We start from the raw sequence: 19,653 nt of genomic DNA, 5'->3' as shown, positions 1-19,653 counted from the left end.
ACACCTGATATAGGGTGTTGATGTCATTAGACCACACCCCTTCTCATTACAGAGATGCACATCACTTAATATGCTTAATTGGTAGTAGGCTTTCGAGCCTATACAGCTTGGAGTAAGATAACATGCATAAAGAGGATGATGTGGTTAAAATACTCATTTGCCTAATAATTCTGCACTCCCTGTATATATATATATATATATATATATATATATATATATATATATATATATATATATATATATAAAATTATTAACACCCTATTTGGTCACATTTATTTTACATATATATTTAAGTTACAGGTGTAATGACACCCTATTTCTGCTGTCCTAAATATATCCAAACTATTTTATATATTTAAATAAGCTAAAGGTGAAGCAGCACCCTATTTGATTAGACTTATTTTATATATATAAATATTTAAGCTACAGGTATAGCAAAACAATATATTTGGACGAACTACTATCCTAAATATATCCAAAATATTTTATATATAGAATATTTAATATACAGGTGTAACAACACCCTATTGAGTCACACTTATTTTAAATATATATTTAAGTTATTTAAGATACAGGTGTAACAACTCCGCATTTGGTCAAACTTATTATATATATATATATATATATATATATATATATATATATATATATATATATATAATTAAGATACAGGTGTAGCAACACCCTATTGAGTCAGACTTATTTTAAATATATATTTAAGTTAAAGGTGTAGTGACACCCTACTTTTACGGACTGCTGTCCTAAATATATCCAAAATATGTAATATATATGTGTGTGTATATATATATATATATAAATATATTATAATTAAACCACAGATGTACTCAAACCCTATTTGATCAGACTTATTCCATATATATATTATCTATAATAATTAAGGTAAAGATGTAGCAACACCATATTTGGTCAGACTTATTCTATATATATATTTAAGTTACAGGTTTAGTAACACCCTATTTGTATGGACTGCTGTCCTAAATATCTCCAAATATTTTATATATTTAAATAAGCTAAAGGTGAAGCAACACCCTATTTGGTTAGACATATTTTATATAAATAATAATTAAGCTACAGGTATAGCAAAACACTCTATTTGGATAAACTACTGTCCTAAATATATCCAAAATATTTTATATCTATAATAATTAAGGTAAAGATGTAGCAACACCCTATTTGATCAGACTTATTCTATATATATATATATATATATATATATATATATATACATATATATATATATATATATATATATATATATATATATATATATATATATATATATATATATATATATATATATATATAAGTTACAGATTTAGTGACACCCTATTTGGATGGACTGCTGTCCTAAATATATCCAAAATATTTTATATATAATAAAGCTACAAGTGTAGCAACAATATTTATTTATATAAACTGCTTTTATCTATATATAAATTAAGCTACAGGTGTAGTGACACCCTATTTGGATGGTCTGCTGACCTTATATATATATATATATATATATATATACACACATACACATATACACAGTATATATATTTATTTATTTATTTTAACCGACGGGCATAGTATGTGACAACTTTATTTGGATGGACTGCTGTCCTAAATATAACCAAAATATATTATATATAATAAAACTACAGGTGTAGCAACAATATGCATTTATATAATAATGCTACAGATGTAGCAACACTGTATTTAGCAAAACAGCTTTTATCTACAGTGGATATAAAAAGTCTACACACCCCTGTTAAAATGTCAGGTTTCTGTGATGTAAAAAAATGAGACAAAGATAAATCATTTCAGAACTTTTTCCACCTTTAATGTGACCTATAAACTGTACAACTCAATTGAAAAACGTACTGAAATCTTTTAGGTAAAGGGAAATAAAAATAAAAAAAACTAAAATAATATGGTTGCATAAGTGTGAACACCCTTTTATAACTGGGGATGTAACTGTGTTCAGAATTAAGCAATCAGATTCAAAATCATGTTAAATAGGAGTCAGTACACACCTGTCCAGTGACGTGCTGTCATAGGAGGCAGGGGAGGCAGCGCCTCCCCTGTCCTAAGTGGGTATTACACTTTTTTTAACTTTGTTTTATTAAAAAACATTTTTTTTTAAAGTTTATATTATTTTTTTTTAAAGTTTATAAAAAAAAAATTGTACCCCTGGGTACCCCCCCCCTGAATGCAGACTCCGCCATGAATGTACTAGCAACTGAGCAACAAGATGATGTGTTTGCATCCATATTGCGCAATAAAGGAGAGGCTGTGAGCCAGTCAGCTCCCCTCCATTGCGCAACATAGATGGCTTTCTAAATTTTTCTATGAGCAGCATGAGGGTGCTTATTGGCTCTTTGCCGCCCACATGCTGCCAACAGAGGCTGCTCTCTAAAAAGGTCCGAGCCAATCAGTGGTCAGGTACCGGAGCAGAGTGTCACGTGACTGTGACTGTCAGTGTCTCTGGAGTTGACTCTGAAGGCGTGTTCCTGTCTAGGAGTAGGACTGGTGGCGGGAAGTGAAAAAAAGGTGGTGAAGACGGCAGTCAGTTAAGGTAAGAAATTATTTTAATTATTTTTTTAGCAGCCACCGTCTGAGAGTAACTATAGTGCAGTGAGTCAGTGTAATCCTAAAAGCAGGGGGACACTAATGTTAGCGGCAGAATCAGAGGCTTATTTACATTACATACACATGCAGCAGCAGGAGTCATGCAGCTCCAACTTTTTATACTGACTAATGTGACCACAAACACGCCTGGCTCCTGAGCGGTCAGACAGGCAGTGGTATGCTGCACTGCTACAGTACTGTTTGCCTCCATATGTCAGTGGATTTCAGAATAGTAAGGGAGGTTCAGGAAGTCAGATTCCCCTGCCCACAGTAAGAGACCAGGTTGCAAGGTCTCCTGAATGCTGCACCTGCAAGGATGTGTCAATGAGCAGCCGACTAGGGAGATTGTCAGCTAGCAGTGCCTACCACCACAACAGCAACAGCGTGCTATCTGACAGCTGAGCTGAGCTGACAATTTCCCCAGCCTAATATGTGTCTGTATTGAATCTGATTATCTGAGACTGTGTGCACTGTGTTGTCACTCAACTGTGTATCATAGCTCAAGTGAAATGTGAGTGACTGCTCAGTGTGCTGCTTCCGTTAAAAATGAAGGGTTGCTGGCAGGGAGAGAGCTGCAGAGCACAACTTTCCTCCCCACATCCTGCTGCTTCTCTTTACTGTGGGCTCAGGACACTCTATACTGCATTAAAAAAGCAATTAAAAAAAACTTGCTACTTTTAACCCTTAGCTACCAGAGAGGACTGCAACTGTATTGCAGCCTTTCTGGCAACTATGGGGTTAATTACACTCCAACTTCTAGCTACCGGGCAGTAGCTTACATGGGAGGGGCTTGTTGCTTCAAGCTTCACTGCATCATCATCCTGTCTCTTGCTGAAGTGAGTATGCTCTGCTTTCATTTTGTTTTTTTAACAAGTGTGAATATTGCACCTAAATATTTAACAGTCTAATTTACAATGGACTAGTATGAACGTTTTTGTACAGAATAGCATATTCTGAATAGCTACTAAAATAGCCAGTTTAGTGTGTAGTAATACATATATTTGTAATATGTGTGTGTGTAGTGACTGTGTGTATGTGTATATATTTATACTTTCTTATATATTTAGTCTTTAAAGGATGTGTAAACTTGTTATTGGTGGTACATCTATTTTAATGTGTGTGTAGTGACTGTGTTTGTGTGTGTGTGTGTATATATATATATATATATATATATATATATATATATATATATATATATATATATATATATACATACACACACACACTTCTATATTTAGTCTTTAATGGATGTAAAATTGTTATAGGTGATACATCTATTTGGAGTGTGTGTGTATATGTATGTCTGTTTATATATATATATATATATATATATATATATATATATATATATATATATATATATATATATATAAATATATATAAATAAATCTCAGTGTATGTGTGTATCCTCAGTCCTACTGATGTCAGTGTATGTGTGTATCCTCAGTCCTACTGATGTCAGTGTATGTGTGTATCCTCAGTCCTACTGATGTCAGTGTATGTGTGTATCCTCAGTCCTACTGATGTCAGTGTATGTGTGTATCCTCAGTCCTACTGATGTCAGTGTATGTGTGTATCCTCAGTCCTACCAGTGTATGTGTGTATTCTCCGTCCTACTGATGTCAGTGTATGTGTGTATCCTCAGTCCTACCAGTGTATGTGTGTATCCTCCGTCCTACTGATGTCAGTGTATGTGTGTATCCTCAGTCCTACTGATGTCAGTGAATGTGTGTATCCTCAGTCCTACTGATGTCAGTGTATGTGTGTATCCTCAGTCCTACTGATGTCAGTGTATGTGTGTATCCTCAGTCCTACTGATGTCAGTGTATGTGTGTATCCTCAGTCCTACCAGTGTATGTGTGTATCCTCAGTCCTAGAGGTATCAGTGTATGTGTGTATCCTCAGTCCTAGAGGTGTCAGTGTATGTGTGTATCCTCAGTCCTACTGATGTCAGTGTATGTGTGTATCCTCAGTCCTACTGATGTCAGTGTATGTGTGTATCCTCAGTCCTACTGATGTCAGTGTATGTGTGTATCCTCAGTCCTACTGATGTCAGTGTATGTGTGTATCCTCAGTCCTACCAGTGTATGTGTGTATCCTCAGTCCTAGAGGATCAGTGTATGTGTGTATCCTCAGTCCTAGAGGTGTCAGTGTATGTGTGTATCCTCAGTCCTAGAGGTGTCAGTGTATGTGTGTATCCTCAGTCTTAGAGGTGTCAGTGTATGTGTGTATCCTCAGTCCTAGAGGTGTCAGTGTATGTGTGTATCCTCAGTCCTAGAGGTGTCAGTGTATGTGTGTATCCTCAGTCCTAGAGGTGTCAGTGTATGTGTGTATCCTCAGTCCTAGAGGTGTCAGTGTATGTGTGTATCCTCAGTCCTAGAGGTGTCAGTGTATGTGTGTATCCTCAGTCCTAGAGGTGTCAGTGTATGTGTGTATCCTCAGTCCTAGAGGTGTCAGTGTATGTGTGTATCCTCAGTCCTAGAGGTGTCAGTGTATGTGTGTATCCTCAGTCCTAGGGGTGTCAGTGTATGTGTGTATCCTCAGTCCTAGAGATCAGTGTATGTGCGTATTCTCAGTCCTAGAGGTGTCAGTGTATGTGTTGTATCCTCAGTCCTAGAGGTGTCAGTGTGTCAGTGTATGTGTGTATCCACAGTCCTAGAGGTGTCAGTGTATGTGTGTATCCTCAGTCCTAGAGGTGTCAGTGTAGGTGTGCATCCTCAGCTCTAGAGGTGTCAGTGTATGTGTGTATCCTCACTCCTAGAGGTGTCAGTGTAGGTGTGTATCCTCAGTCCTAGAGGTGTCAGTGTATGTAGTATCCTCACTCCTAGAGGTGTCAGTGTATGTGTGTATCCTCAGTTCTAGAAGTGTCAGCGTATGTGTGTATCCTCAGTTCTAGAAGTGTCAGTGTATGTGTGTATCCTCACTCCTAGAGGTGTCAGTGTAGGTGTGTATCCTCAGTCCTAGAGGTGTCAGTGTATGTAGTATCCTCAGCCCTAGAGGTGTCAGTGTATGTGTGTATCCTCAGTTCTAGAAGTGTCAGTGTATGTGTTGTATCCTCAGTCCTAGAGGTGTCAGTGTATGTAGTATCCTCAGCCCTAGAGGTGTCAGTGTATGTGTGTAGCCTCTGCCCTAGAGGTGTCAGTGTATGTGTGTAGCCTCTGCCCTAGAGGTGTCAGTGTATGTGTGTAGCCTCAGTCCTGGAGGTGTCAGTGTATGTGTGTATTTTTCTTTTATGATTCAGATCAGGTATAAAATTAATTAGAAAATTTACAATTTACTTCTATTATTTAATTTGCTTCCTTCTCTTGTTATCCTTTGCTGAAAGGTTTATCTAGGAAAGCTCAGGAGCAGCAAAGAACCTAGGTTCTAGCTGCTGATTGGTGGCTGCATCTATAAACCGATTGCCATTGGCTCACCCATGTGTTCAGTTAGAAACCTGTAATGCATTGCTGCTATTTCAAATGATACAAAGAGAATGAAGGAGATTAGATAAAAAGTAAACTGGAAAGTAGTTTCAAATAATTGTCTGTTCTACCTAAATCATTAAATAAAAATGTAGGGTTTCATGTCCCTTTAAGAAATACAATTGCAGTTGCTTTGTAAGGAAGGATAAAAACTAATAGAGAATACAAATCATGGATTGTGTTACTTAAAGGGATAGTAAAGTCAAAATTAAACTTGAATGTTTGAGATAGAGCATGTCATTTTAAGACACTTTTAAATTCACTTTTATTTTCAAATGTACCTTTTTTTTCTTAGTATCCCTTGTTGAAAACTAATACACACATCATACACTAGTGGGAGCTAGCTGCTGATTGGTGCCTGCACACATTTGTCCCTTGTTATTGGCTAACTAGATGTGTTTGTATGTTCTATCCAAACCAGGAAAGAACATTTTGGGGTTTCCTGTCCCTTTAAGATGTATTTTAGTAGATGAATGTTAATTTGTTTCACAATGTTAAAGGAGCATTAAACACAATTTTTTTCTTACATGTTTCAGATAAAAAAAATAAAAATATTGAACAACTTTACATTTTACTTCTTTTGGTATTATTTGAAAAGCATACCTAGATAGGCTAAGGAGCAGCAATGCACTACTGGGAGCACCTGGTGATTGGTGGCTGCACATATGTGCCTCTTGTCATTGGCTCATTTAATGTGTTCAGTTAGCACCCAGTAGTTCATTGCTGCATATCCTTCTGCAAAGGATACCAAGAGAATGAAGCAAATTTAATAATAGCAGTAAATTGGACCTGTAACCTGCTTATTTAATCGTAAATTTAAGCTGCCTCTGTCAGGTTCATATATGTGTTTCTCTGGCGTATCACAGCCAGTGCCTCACCAGCCTTTGACGTCACTGCACGTCACTGCACCTGTCATCATTTAAAGTGCCTCTGATTAACCCCAAATAAAGTTCAGCTGTTCTAGTAGGTCTTTCCTGACATTTTGTTAGTCGCATCCTACAGCAAAAGCCATGGTCCGCAGAGAGCTTCTTCTAAAGCATCAGAGGGATCTCATTGTTAAAAGGTATCAGTCAGGAGAAGGGTACAAAAGAATTTCCAAGGCATTAGTTATACCATGGAACACAGTGAAGACAGTCATCATCAAGTGAAGAAAATATGGTGCAACAGTGACATTACCAAAAACTGCATGTCCCTCCAAAATTGATGAAAAGACAAGAAGAAAACTGGTCTGGGAGGCTGCCAAGAGGCCTACAGCACCATTAAAGGAGCTGCAGGAATATCTGGCAAGTACTGGCTGTGTGGTACATGTGACAACAATCACCCGTATTCTCCATATGTCTGGGCTATGGGGTAGAGTGGCAAGACGGAAGCCTTTTCTTACAAAAAAAAACATCCAAGCCCGGCTAAATTTTGCAAAACACATCTGAAGTTTCCCAAAAGCATGTGGCAAAAGGTGTTCTGGTCTGATGAAACCAAAGTTGAATTTTTTGGCCATAATTCCAAAAGATATGTTTGGCGCAAAAACAACACTGCATATCACCAAAAGAACACCATACCTACAATGAAGCATGGTGGTGTCAGCATCATACTTTGGGACTGTTTTTCTTCAGCTGGAACTAGGGCCTTAGTCAAGGTAGAGGGAATAATGAACAGTTCCAAATACCAGACACTATTGGCACAAAACCTTCAGGCTTCTGCTAGAAAGCTGAACATGAAGAGGAACTTCATCTTTCAGCATGACAACGACCCAAAGCATACATCCAATCAACAAAGGAATGGCTTCACCAGAAGAAGATTAAAGTTTTGGGATGGCCCAGCCAGAGCCCAGACCTGAATCCAATTCAAAATCTGTGGGGTGATCTGAAGAGGGCTGTGCACAGGAGATGAACCAATGTACTAAATATATTCAATAAATATTTATGTAATCTAAAGTAATAATAATAATAATAATAATAATAGACCCTATTTGGACAGACTACTGTCCTTAATATATTATATATATAGCAACACCTATTTGCAAGGACTTCATTATATAAATTAAACTACAGTTGGGATATCAACCAAATTGTACAGACTACTTTCCTAAATATATTCTAGTTTTTTAAAATAAATAGTATATTTTATATATATATATAACTTATAACTATCTCTATTATATAACTAAGCTACTTATGTAGCTACACTCTATTTGGACAAACTTTATTTTCTTTAAGTACTATAGCTTTAAAAAAACTTTATAATATTAATTAGCTTGCTTTTGTGTAGCTTTTAAAAAAGCTGTTGAGATACAATTTCCAAATGTTTTGGTTTTTTGTGGATGACAACTAAAGCTTTAAAAAAACTTTTTTATAAAAAAATCAGCAAGCTTTTCTATAGCTTTTAAAAAGTAGTCAACAGACGATGTTCCGCCATTAAAAACTTTGATCTCTCTCTACAGCAGCTATCCTCACAGACTTTTTTCCTAACTGCATCAAATAATAAACACTTTATATTTAAATTGCCTAAACTGCGCGAGCAAGGGGCGTAGTTATTCGTGAGTGAGAGGCGTCGCTTTCCTCAAACATGCAGTATTTGATTGGCATTGATGTATGTGTGTATTTCTATTAAGTATGCCCGTATATGATTTTCAGAAGTTGCGATCGGCAATTTCCATAACTCCGCCCACACATTATTTATATAGTAATAATTTATTTATTTATAAAATATTTTACCAGGAAGGATACATTGAGATTTCTCTCATTTTCAAGTATGTCCTGGGTTCAAGTATATAATGCATAGTTACTGTATAAATAATGTACACACTGACACTGAAATTATAAGTAGTTGTATAACTCATGTACAAACTAACATAGTAATGTAGTAGATGAGGTTGAAAAAAAGACAGAAGTCCATCGAGTTCAACCTATACAAATCTAAAATACAAAAAGCTCCAGTTAAGCTTAAATAATCCCACTAAAAGGTGACCCATTTAATACTAGCAATCATATCTATGAATTTTGTTTATAGATAGAAATGTATCCAAACAATTTTTAAATGTATCTAGGGTACCTCCTTTGGTAATGAGTTCCACAATTGTATTGCTCTTACAGTGAAAAAAACGTTTTCCGTTGCAGGAGAATAAATCTCTTTTCTTCTAACCTTAAATTGTGACCTCTTGTCACAAACAATTTTCTTGGAATAAACAGAACTTCTGCCATCTCTGTATATGGACCTTGAATATATTTATATAAAGTAATCATGTCACCTCTCAAGCGCCTCTTTTCTAAAGAAAACACACCCAGTTTGGCTAGCCTCTCCTCATAGCTTAAATTATCCAATCTTCTTATTAGCTTTGTGGTCCTTCTCTGAACTTTTTCTAGTTCTGCAATATCTTTTTTTTTTGCGATCGGTCCCCAGAACTGCACTCCATACTCATGGTGAGGTCTTACCAGGGGTTTATATAGTGACAGAATTATGCTTTCCTCCCTTAAATCAATGCCTCTTTTAATACATGCTAGTATCTTATTAGCCTTTGAAGCCGCTGCCCTGCATTATGCACCCATCTTTAGCTTGTTATCTATTACTACCCCTGACTCAAACGTTACGATGCGACAGCATAAAGTCCGGGAAGTTATACTATCAACACAGGGGGAGAGAGAGTGCGGTCTACCAGCATGTTATACCTACGCTAAATGCAGCATGATATTCGATTTTGAGCCACCAGCCATTGCCGTTGGGGATTTCGGATTAGAAGGTATGTCACGAGTCTTTACAAGAGCACCAGTTAAATTCCTCCAGGCTGAGAGGATAGCCAAGCTAGAGAAGTCACAGTCGAGCCCTATAGATCACTACCCTCACCAAGCCTCGGACACAGAGATCGCCTGGCTACCGCAAGCTGACTGCCCGGCTTCATGCTGCGCTGCAAACTTTCCTTCCTGTAACACTGAATCTCAATTTCATCGGGCTATGAACTCACTTCACTTCGCCCTTTGTGTGTTCCGGACCGGAATTGGTTAATGAGGGGTCACATCTCATGCACATTGGCCCTGGAATCTCCCTAACGTGCCGTAAGCAACTATACATATATAATTTTTTATTTGTTGTACTGACTTTCTTATACTTCAAGTAGAAATAATGATTTGTTCCAGCCACCAATAGTTAAAAGACCTTTATTTCTTCATTAGTGGGGTCTTTAGTGGGTTTGTCTAAAGACCCCACTAATGAAGTGGGGTCATAGTATGTTTGTCTAAAGACCCCACTAATGAAGAAATAAAGGTCTTTTAACTATTGGTGGCTGGAACAAATCATTATTTCTACTTGGAGTATTTGCAGGATAAGGCAGATCCTGGGTTCCGTGCCCCACAAGCCACATATCTGTTGGTGCTGTTTTCCACACTTTGCTTTTCTTATACTTCAGACAGTGCGAGAGCTGTATCGAGATTGCTAGAGTCTACACTGGTGAGTTACATGCATGGACATATTAGCAGCCTTTGAACAGTGAGATTTATCTTCCCAAGTATTAAATATGTTATTAAATATTGACCCCTAAGAGAACTGTTTGCTTAGAGGTCCTACGACACCCTTCCTACTCATATTATGCATAACATGGTAAGGACATCTTGATGCAGGCGTATTCTTGCATGTTGGTGATTATACCTTAAGTTGGCTGTTCTTTTCTGTTTTTTTTCTTCCCTTACCTATTGAATATCTTAGCGTTATTGCCCCAGTGTACCACGAGCTGTTAAGCTGATAGTTTCACTAGTACAACAGGTTCCCCATGTAACACAGACTATCAGGTTACTTAATATTCACTCCTTTATACACTGCCCAAATACTTAGTTCTATGTATTATAATACTTGGTGGTATAGTATGTACATAGAGATTGTGATGCTATCTATCTGCTTTGCATATCATTTGTGTTATATTTCCACACCCCTTTCAGTTATGATTGTTTTGAGTTAATTTAAATCTAAAAACTGAGGTTTGGCTGCTGAGACCCAAAAGTGGTCTCTTAAAATTAGACAACCCCTATTCCATTAACTCTTGCTGTTGGGGTCCAAAAGTGACCTCCAGAGCCATCTTGGAGGTGCTCAGTACACACGGCAGATCATATATACAGGTATATTAGCTCTTGGTTTTCTCTGAGAAGTACAGATAGTATATTTTAATCATTTTACTAAATGAGTTATGTATTTTATTGTAGCTGTGTTTTATGGTGTTCATGTTATATGTATGCCTTCCTATGTGTGTATGTCAAACCTCAAATAAAAACAATATATATAAAAAAAAAAGATCTGGTGACAGTGTGCTAAGAAAATGGAACAATCCCATTAAAAACAGGACGTCTGATTGAAAGGAGACACACAACATCCTCTCAAGCTTGGGAAACAGAGTTGGGAATTGACATAGCTTTAAAATATTGGCATACGGCTTTCATAGCAACTAAAAATTCTTCAATATCCGTTAAGGTATTGGAGACAAACTACAAATTCCTCACAAGGTGGTATCTCACCCCTAAAAGATTACATAAAATATACAAAACAGCAAATAACTAATTCTGGAGAGGATGTGGAGAGGAAGGCAACCCAACTCACATATGGTGGACCAAATTAGACACATTCTGGACAGAGGTGCTTAATCAGATGTCATACATAATAGACACACGACTACCCAATGATCCTCTAATTCTCTTCTTTATATCACTTCCTAAACTTAACAACAGCTTAGCCAAACTTTTACTGATCCTTATGATCAATAGCGCGAAAACTTTGATCCCGAGATACTGGAAAACAAACACAGTACCCACGGTAACAGAATGGAGGGCACAAGTAGAAAACCACCTTCAGTTAGAGAGATACCACCACTTACAGTCAGGGTCTATAGATAGGCATGAATTCATGTTAGACATGTGGAAACAACACACCTCTAACCCCCAATGAGTAAACATCTGCACCAAGTAAACGGACAGGCCCACAATGGGTTGAGGCCACTTATCGCATACTAGTCCTTACACTCATCATACAAAAGTATTGTTCACGCTTTAGATATTGCCTAATATGATATCATTGTTAGAAATTTATTTCACTGATGTTCAATGCCTGAAAAGGCCTCTCAAAAAGACTAGCAAAAATTTAGGAACTGAAAGAGTTTTTTAAACCTTACTGTTGTGTGTACATTAATCTTGTAACTGGAATATTTTGCTTTATGTTATTCATGAATATGAAACACTCTGTTAATGTTTTCTTTAAGATAAAATAAAGAAATCCTTTAAAAAAAAAACCTAAAAAAACAGGACGTCTGGTCACTGTACTGAAACCTACACTTTATAATTTATGACAAACAGTGCTACTTATTCCAGTATTAGTAAAGTGTTAGGCAAACAATGCAGTGCAGTATTATGCCCTAAACACAATGCAATGTTCCCCACAGCTGGGTGGCATTGTAAAAAAGCTGGTTGGGGGCAGTGGAATACTTTGCAATATTATTAAAAAAAAATCTTTTTTTCCATTTTTTTAAAAAGCACTTAGATGGATGGAATTGAATCCCTCAATAAATTTCAAATGTTTATGTAAGAAAAATAAAAACCTTCCAATATATATTTGTTATTAAGTGAACCTGTAACAAACACAATAAAATATTGCAAATATATATTTACACATTAAACAAATCAATGAATCTGATGATCCAATTTAGCCACAGATACATTGGATTTAAACATGGGGTTCTTACGTCAAGCAAGGGAATTTTTTTTCTTCAACTCTAAGTGATCCAACCAATTTAGATGATTCAGAGTTATGAATGAACTAAAACCCAAGCTCACCACTGCATTTAAAAAGTTAAACACTTGCAATCAATCATATTTGACAGTGTATTAAACAGTACACCACAATATATAAGAACCAAGTTGCACTCACCAGGTTAAATAAATTACGTCTAATCTGACGAATGACTCCAGGAAAAGCTGGCCGTAGCAGTTCTTGGAGATTTGATGGCCACGCTGAGTACATATGATCTGTCTCAATGTCATTAATCCACTAAAATACAACCAATGAAACATTATTTAGTAAATTAATACCTCAAAGACAATTATACTCTATGATGGCATTGGCTACACATAAGACGAATAAAGACAGATTATCAGCAGCAAATTACATAAAAAACAAAATTTATTCTTACCTGATAAATTTCTTTCTCTTGTGGTGTATCCAGTCCACGGGATGGATCATGCATTACTTGTGGGATATTCTCCTTCCCAACAGGAAGTTGCAAGAGGACACCCACAGCAGAGCTGTCTATATAGCTCCTCCCCTAACCCCCACCTCCAGTCATTCGACCGAAGACAAGAAGAAAAAGGAGAAACTATAGGGTGCAGTGGTGACTGTAGTTTTAAAATAAAAAAAAAACACCTGCCTTAAAGTGACAGGGCGGGCCGTGGACTGGATACACCACAAGAGAAAGAAATTTATCAGGTAAGCATACATTTTTTCTTTTGTAAGGTGTATCCAGTCCACGGGTTCATCCATTACTTGTGGGATACCAATACCAAAGCTTTAAGACACGGATGAAGGGAGGGACAAGGCAGGAACTTAAACGGAAGGCACCACTGCCTGCAAGACCTTTCTCCCAAAAATAGCCTCCGAAGAAGCAAAAGTATCAAATTTGTAAAATTTAGAAAAAGTATGAAGCGAAGACCAAGTCGCCGCCTTACAAATCTGCTCAACAGAGGCCTCATTTTTAAAAGCCCATGTGGAAGCTACCGCTCTAGTGGAATGAGCTGTAATTCTTTCAGGAGCCTGCTGGCTAGCAGTCTCATAAGCTAAACGGATTATGCTTCTTAGCCAAAAAGAAATAGAAGTTGCCAAAGCCTTTTGGCCTCTCCTCTTTCCAGAGTAGACAACAAACAACGCAGATGTTTGACGAAACTCTTTAGTAGCTTGCAAATAGAATTTTAAAGCACGAACCACGTCAAGATTGTGTAGCAGACGTTCCTTCTTTGAAGAAGGATTAGGACACAGTGACGGAACAACAATCTCCTGATTGATATTCTTATTAGAAACTACCTTAGGAAGAAACCCAGGTTTGGAACGCAAAACTACCTTATCTGCATTGAAGACCAGATAAGGGGAATCACACTGTAAAGCCAATAATTCTGAAACTCTTCGAGCCGAAGAGATAGCTACTAAGAACAAAACTTTCCAAGATAAAAGCTTGATATCTATGGAATGCAAAGGTTCAAACGGAACCCCTTGAAGAACTTTAAGAACTAAATTTAAACTCCATGGCGGAGCAACAGGTTTAAACACAGGCTTAATTCTAACTAAAGCCTGACAAAACGCCTGAACATCTGGAACATCTGGCAGACGCTTGTGCAAAAGAATAGACAGAGCAGAAATCTGTCCCTTTAAGGAACTAGCCGATAATCCTTTTTCCAATCCTTCTTGGAGAAAAGACAATATCCTAGGAATCCTGACCTTACTCCATGAGTAACCCTTGGATTCACACCAATGAAGATATTTACACTATATCTTGTGATAGATTTTCCTGGTGACAGGCGTACAAGCCTGAATCAAGGTATCGATGACCGACTTGGAGAAACCATGTTTTGATAAAATCAAGCGTTCAATCTCCAAGCAGTCAGACGCAGAGAAATTAGATTTGGATGTTTGAAAGGACCTTGGAGTAGAAGGTCCTGCCTCAGCGGCAGAGTCCATGGTGGAAAGGATGACATGTCCACCAGATCTGCATACCAAGTCCTGCGTGGCCACGCAAGTGCTATCAAAATCACCGAAGCTCTCTCCTGCTTGATCTTGGCAATCAGACGAGGGAGGAGAGGAAATGGTGGAAACACATAAGACAGGCTGAAGGACCAGGGCACTGCTAGAGCATCTATCAGCGCTGCCTGGGGATCTCTTGACCTGGACCCGTAACAAGGAAGTTTGGCATTCTGATGAGACGCCATCAAATTCAGTTCTGGTTTGCCCCATAATTGAATCAGCTGGGCAAATACCTCCGGATGGAGCTCCCACTCCCCCGGATGAAAAGTCTGCCGACTTAGAAAATCCGCCTCCCAGTTCTCTACTCCTGGGATATGGATAGCTGAGAGATGGCAATAGTGAACCTCTGCCCAAAGAATTATCTTGGAAACCTCCATCAATGCCAAGGGACTCTTTGTTCCCCCCTGATGGTTGATATAGGCTACAGTCGTGATATTGTCCGACTCAAATCTGATGAACCTGGCCATAGCTAGTTGAGGCCAAGCCTGGAGAGCATTGAATATCGCTCTTAGTTCCAGAATGTTTATCGGAAGGAGGACTTCCTCCTGAGTCCACAAACTCTGAGCCTTCAGGGAGTTCCAGACTGCGCCCCAGCCCAGAAGGCTGGCATCTGTCGTCACTATAGTCCACTCTGGCCTGTGGAAACTCATTCCCCTGGACAGATGGACCCGAGATAACCACCAGAGAAGAGAATCCCTTGTCCCTTGATCCAGATTTAACTGAGGAGACAAATCTGTGTAGTTCCCATCCCACTGATTGAGCATGCAAAGTTGCAGTGGTCTGAGATGAAGGCGGGCAAACGGAACTATGTCCATTGCCGCTACCATTAGGCCGATCATTTCCATACACTGAGCCACTGACAGACGAGAAGTGCAATGAAGAACACGGCAGAAAGTTAGAAGCTTTGATATCCTGACCCCTGTCAGAAAAATTTTCATTTCTACTGAATCTATCAGAGTTCCTAGGAAGGAAACTCTTGTGAGGGGGGAGAGAGAACTCTTTTCTCTGTTCACCTTCCACCCATGAGACCTTAGAAAGGCCAGAACAATGTCCGTATGGGACTTGGCGATTTGAAAAGTCGACGCCTGAATCAGGATGTCGTCTAGGTAAGGAGCCACCACTATGCCCCGTGGCCTTAGAACCGCCAGCAGGGACCCTAGAACCTTCGTAAAGATTCTTGGCGCCATGGCTAATCCAAAAGGAAGAGCCACAAACTGGTAATGCCTGTCTAGGAAGGCGAACCTGAGGAACTGATGATGATCTCTGTGGATCGGAATGTGGAGCTAAGCATCCTTTAAGTCCACGGTAGTCATATATATTGACCCTCCTGGATCATAGGGAGGATGGTTCAGATTGTCTCCATCTTGAAAGATGGGACCCTGAGAAATTTGTTTAGAATCTTGAGATCCAAGATTGGTCTGAACGTTCCCTCTTTTTTGTGAACTATAAACAGGTTTGAATAGAAACCCTGCCCCTGTTCCTCCCTTGGAACTGGGTGGATCACTCCCATAACCAGTAAGTCTTGAACGCAAAGTAAGAATACCTCTCTCTTTATCTGGTTTGCAGATAGTTGTGAGAGATGAAATCTCCCCTTTGGAGATGAACCCTTGAATTCCAAAAGATATCCCTGGGAAACAATCTCCAGTGCCCAGGGATCCTGGACGTCTCTTGCCCAGGCCTGAGCGAAGAGAGAAAGTCTGCCCCCGACTAGATCCGGTCCTGGATCGGGGGCTACCCCTTCATGCTGTCTTAGAGGCAGCAGCAGGTTTTTTGGCCTGCTTTCCCTTGTTCCAAGCCTGGTTAGGTCTCCAGACTGGTTTGTACTCGGTGAAATTTCCCCCTTGCTTTGCATTAGAGGAAGCTGAAGCTGCGCCACTCTTGAAGTTTTGAAAGGAACAAAAATTATTCTGTTTGGTCCTTAATTTATTGGACCTATCCTGAGGAAGGGCGTGACCTTTTCCTCCAGTAATATCAGAAATGATCTCCTTCAGACCAGGCCCGAATAGGGTCTGCCCTTTGAAGGGGATGTTAAGAAGCTTAGACTTTGAAGTAACGTCTGCTGACCAGGACTTAAGCCATAGCGCCCTACGCGCCAGAATGGCAAAACCTGAATTCTTAGCCGTTAGCTTGGTTAAGTGAAAAACGGCGTCAGAAATAAAGGAATTAGCTAACTTAAGAGCTTTAATCATGTCTAAGATAGCATCTAACTGGGTCTCCACCTGTAGAGCTTCCTCAAGAGACTCGAACCAGAAAGCCGCTGCAGCAGTAACTGGGGCAATGCATGCAAGAGGCTGGAGAATAAAACCTTGTTGTATAAAGATTTTCTTAAGGCGACCCTCCAATTTTTTATCCATAGGATCTAGGAAAGCACAACTGTCCTTGACGGGGATAGCTGTACGCTTAGCTAGTGTAGAAACTGCTCCCTCCACCTTAGGGACCGTCTGCAACGAGTCCCGTATTGCGGCATCTATGGGAAATATCTTTTTAAAGGCAGGAGGGGGAGAGAACGGCACACCTGGTCTATCCCATTCCTTAGTAATAATTTCCGAAAACCTCTTAGGGACTGGAAAAACGTCAGTGTAAACAGGCACTGCAAAATATTTGTCCATTATATACAATTTCTCTGGAACTACAATGGGGTCAAAGTCATTTAGAGTCGCTAAAACCTCCCTGAGCAATAAGCGAAGGTGTTCCAGCTTAAATTTAAACGCTGTCATTTCAGAGTCAGACTGAAGTAACACCTTCCCTGAATCTGAAATGTCACCCACAGATAGAAGCTCTCCTGCTTCAGCTTCTGAGTATTGTGAGGGTATATCGGACACAGGTATTAAAGCGTCAGAAAGCTCAGTATTTGTTCTAGCCCCAGAGCTGTCTCACTTTCCTTGTAACCCTGGCAGTTTGGACAATACATCTGTGAGGGTATTAGTCATAACTGCCGCCATGTCCTGTAAGGTAAAAGAATTAGACGTGTTAGATGTACTTGGCGTCACTTGCGCGGGAGTTTTAGGTTCTGATACATGGGGAGAGCTAGGTGGCACAAACTCCCTTCTGTCAGTCTGAGAATTCTCTGGTGATAAATCTTTAAGTGCCATAATATGGTCTTTATAGTTTATAGAAATTTCAGTACATTTGGTACACATTCTAAGAGGGGGTTCCACAATGGCTTCTAAACATATTGAACAGGGAGTTTCCTCTATGTCAGACATGTTTAACAGACTAGTAATGAGACCAGCAAGCTTGGAAAACACTTTAATAAATGTGAAAAAGCAATTAAACAAAACCGGTACTGTGCCTTTAAGAGAAAAAAACTAGCACATAAACTGCAAAACAGTGATAAAAAGTAGTAAACTCTTTGAAATGTTTACAGTGTGTATAAGGGACTAAAACAACATTGCACCCACTTGCAAATGGATGATTTACCCTTTAGGCCCCAAACCGGATTTAAAAAACGCTTTAAAAAACGTTAAAAAGCAGTTAATCACCTTGCCACAGCTCTGCTGTGGCTCCTACCTGCCCTCAAATATCGATTAGGGAAGAAATAAGCCCTCTATAGTGGTCCTCAGATGTCAAAGGACTCCTCTAGGGAAGCTGGATGTCTCATTCTGAATATGAAGTGCGCATCTAAGGCGTGAAAATAGGCCCCTCCCACCATGCACTCAATGTCATAGGGGCCTTAAGAAAAAACTCCTAGGAGTATCTAACTAGCCATGTGGAAAACTAGGCCCCAAATAAAGACTTATCACCCTCAGAGAAAAAACGTTCTATCTATATAACATGTAAACGTTTTGTCACTAAGTAATATATATTACCCTGTTTTATAAGCATGATCCCAGTTGCTGTTAAATCACTGCATCAGGCTTACCTCAATACACAAGGCTCTGTCAGCATTTTCTAGACCTTATCATTTTTCTAGAAATAAATATACTGAACATACCTCAAAGCAGGTAATCTGCAGGCCGTTCCCCCAACTGAAGTTTACCCATATTCATCAGTTATGTGTGAGAACAGCAATGGACCTTAGTTACAAACCGCTAAGATCATCAACCTCCAGGCAGAATTCTTCTTCTAATTTCTGCCTGAGAGTAAAAACAGTACACCGCCGGTACCGTTTAAAAATTACAAACTCTTGATTGAAGGTAAAAACTACACTAAGTCACCACATATCTCTTATACTTCCTATTTTGTCGAGAGTTGCAAGAGAATGACTGGAGGTGGGGGTTAGGGGAGGAACTATATAGACAGCTCTGCTGTGGGTGTCCTCTTGCAACTTCCTGTTGGGAAGGAGAATATCCCACAAGTAATGGATGAACCCGTGGACTGGATACACCTTACAAGAGAAATATAGTTTTAAACCAAATCACAAGGATAAACGTTCTCTGTACACATTAGCAATGTTATGGATTTAGCATTTTTATCACTATTAGTTATATTGAATGTGCAGCAGTTTCTGAAAGCCATTGGAAATTGTTGTAAAAATACATTATTTTGTATGCTGCAAATTTAAACCCAATTGTATGTCAAATGAAGATGAACGGAGATATAAATGATATTGTTATAAGAAAGGCAAAACAATACATAGCACAAATAATATGTGTAATATGTGTTGTGTCTCTTAAGATTTATTTTAGTACATTTTGCAGAACTGATGTTAAAATAAAGCATAAAATTATAACTTTTTGTAGTGCTACTTTGGTAATACTACGATTTTGTCATTTAGTTTAATCTTCTGAGACATTGTTTGTTTTTTTTATTTTATTTGCCGCTCTATTATAAGGATAGGTGCCATTTATCACTGTAGACT

At 38.6% G+C, this 19,653-nt stretch overlaps 1 protein-coding gene across 1 annotated transcript in view; it reads right to left on the bottom strand.

The window, feature by feature from the left end:
* Positions 1-19,653, bottom strand: part of UGGT2 (UDP-glucose glycoprotein glucosyltransferase 2) — a 991,813-nt gene that overhangs the window by 581,094 nt on the left and 391,066 nt on the right. Inside the window, exon 13 of the mRNA XM_053707835.1 lies at positions 12,993-13,112. Within this exon, the coding sequence (XP_053563810.1) occupies positions 12,993-13,112 (120 nt within the window). The remainder of the gene's footprint in view (positions 1-12,992; positions 13,113-19,653) is intronic.

The sequence above is a fragment of the Bombina bombina genome, chromosome 3 (genome assembly GCF_027579735.1).
Source record: "Bombina bombina isolate aBomBom1 chromosome 3, aBomBom1.pri, whole genome shotgun sequence".
NCBI lineage: Eukaryota > Metazoa > Chordata > Amphibia > Anura > Bombinatoridae > Bombina > Bombina bombina.
This window is presented reverse-complemented; position numbering and strand designations above follow the sequence as displayed.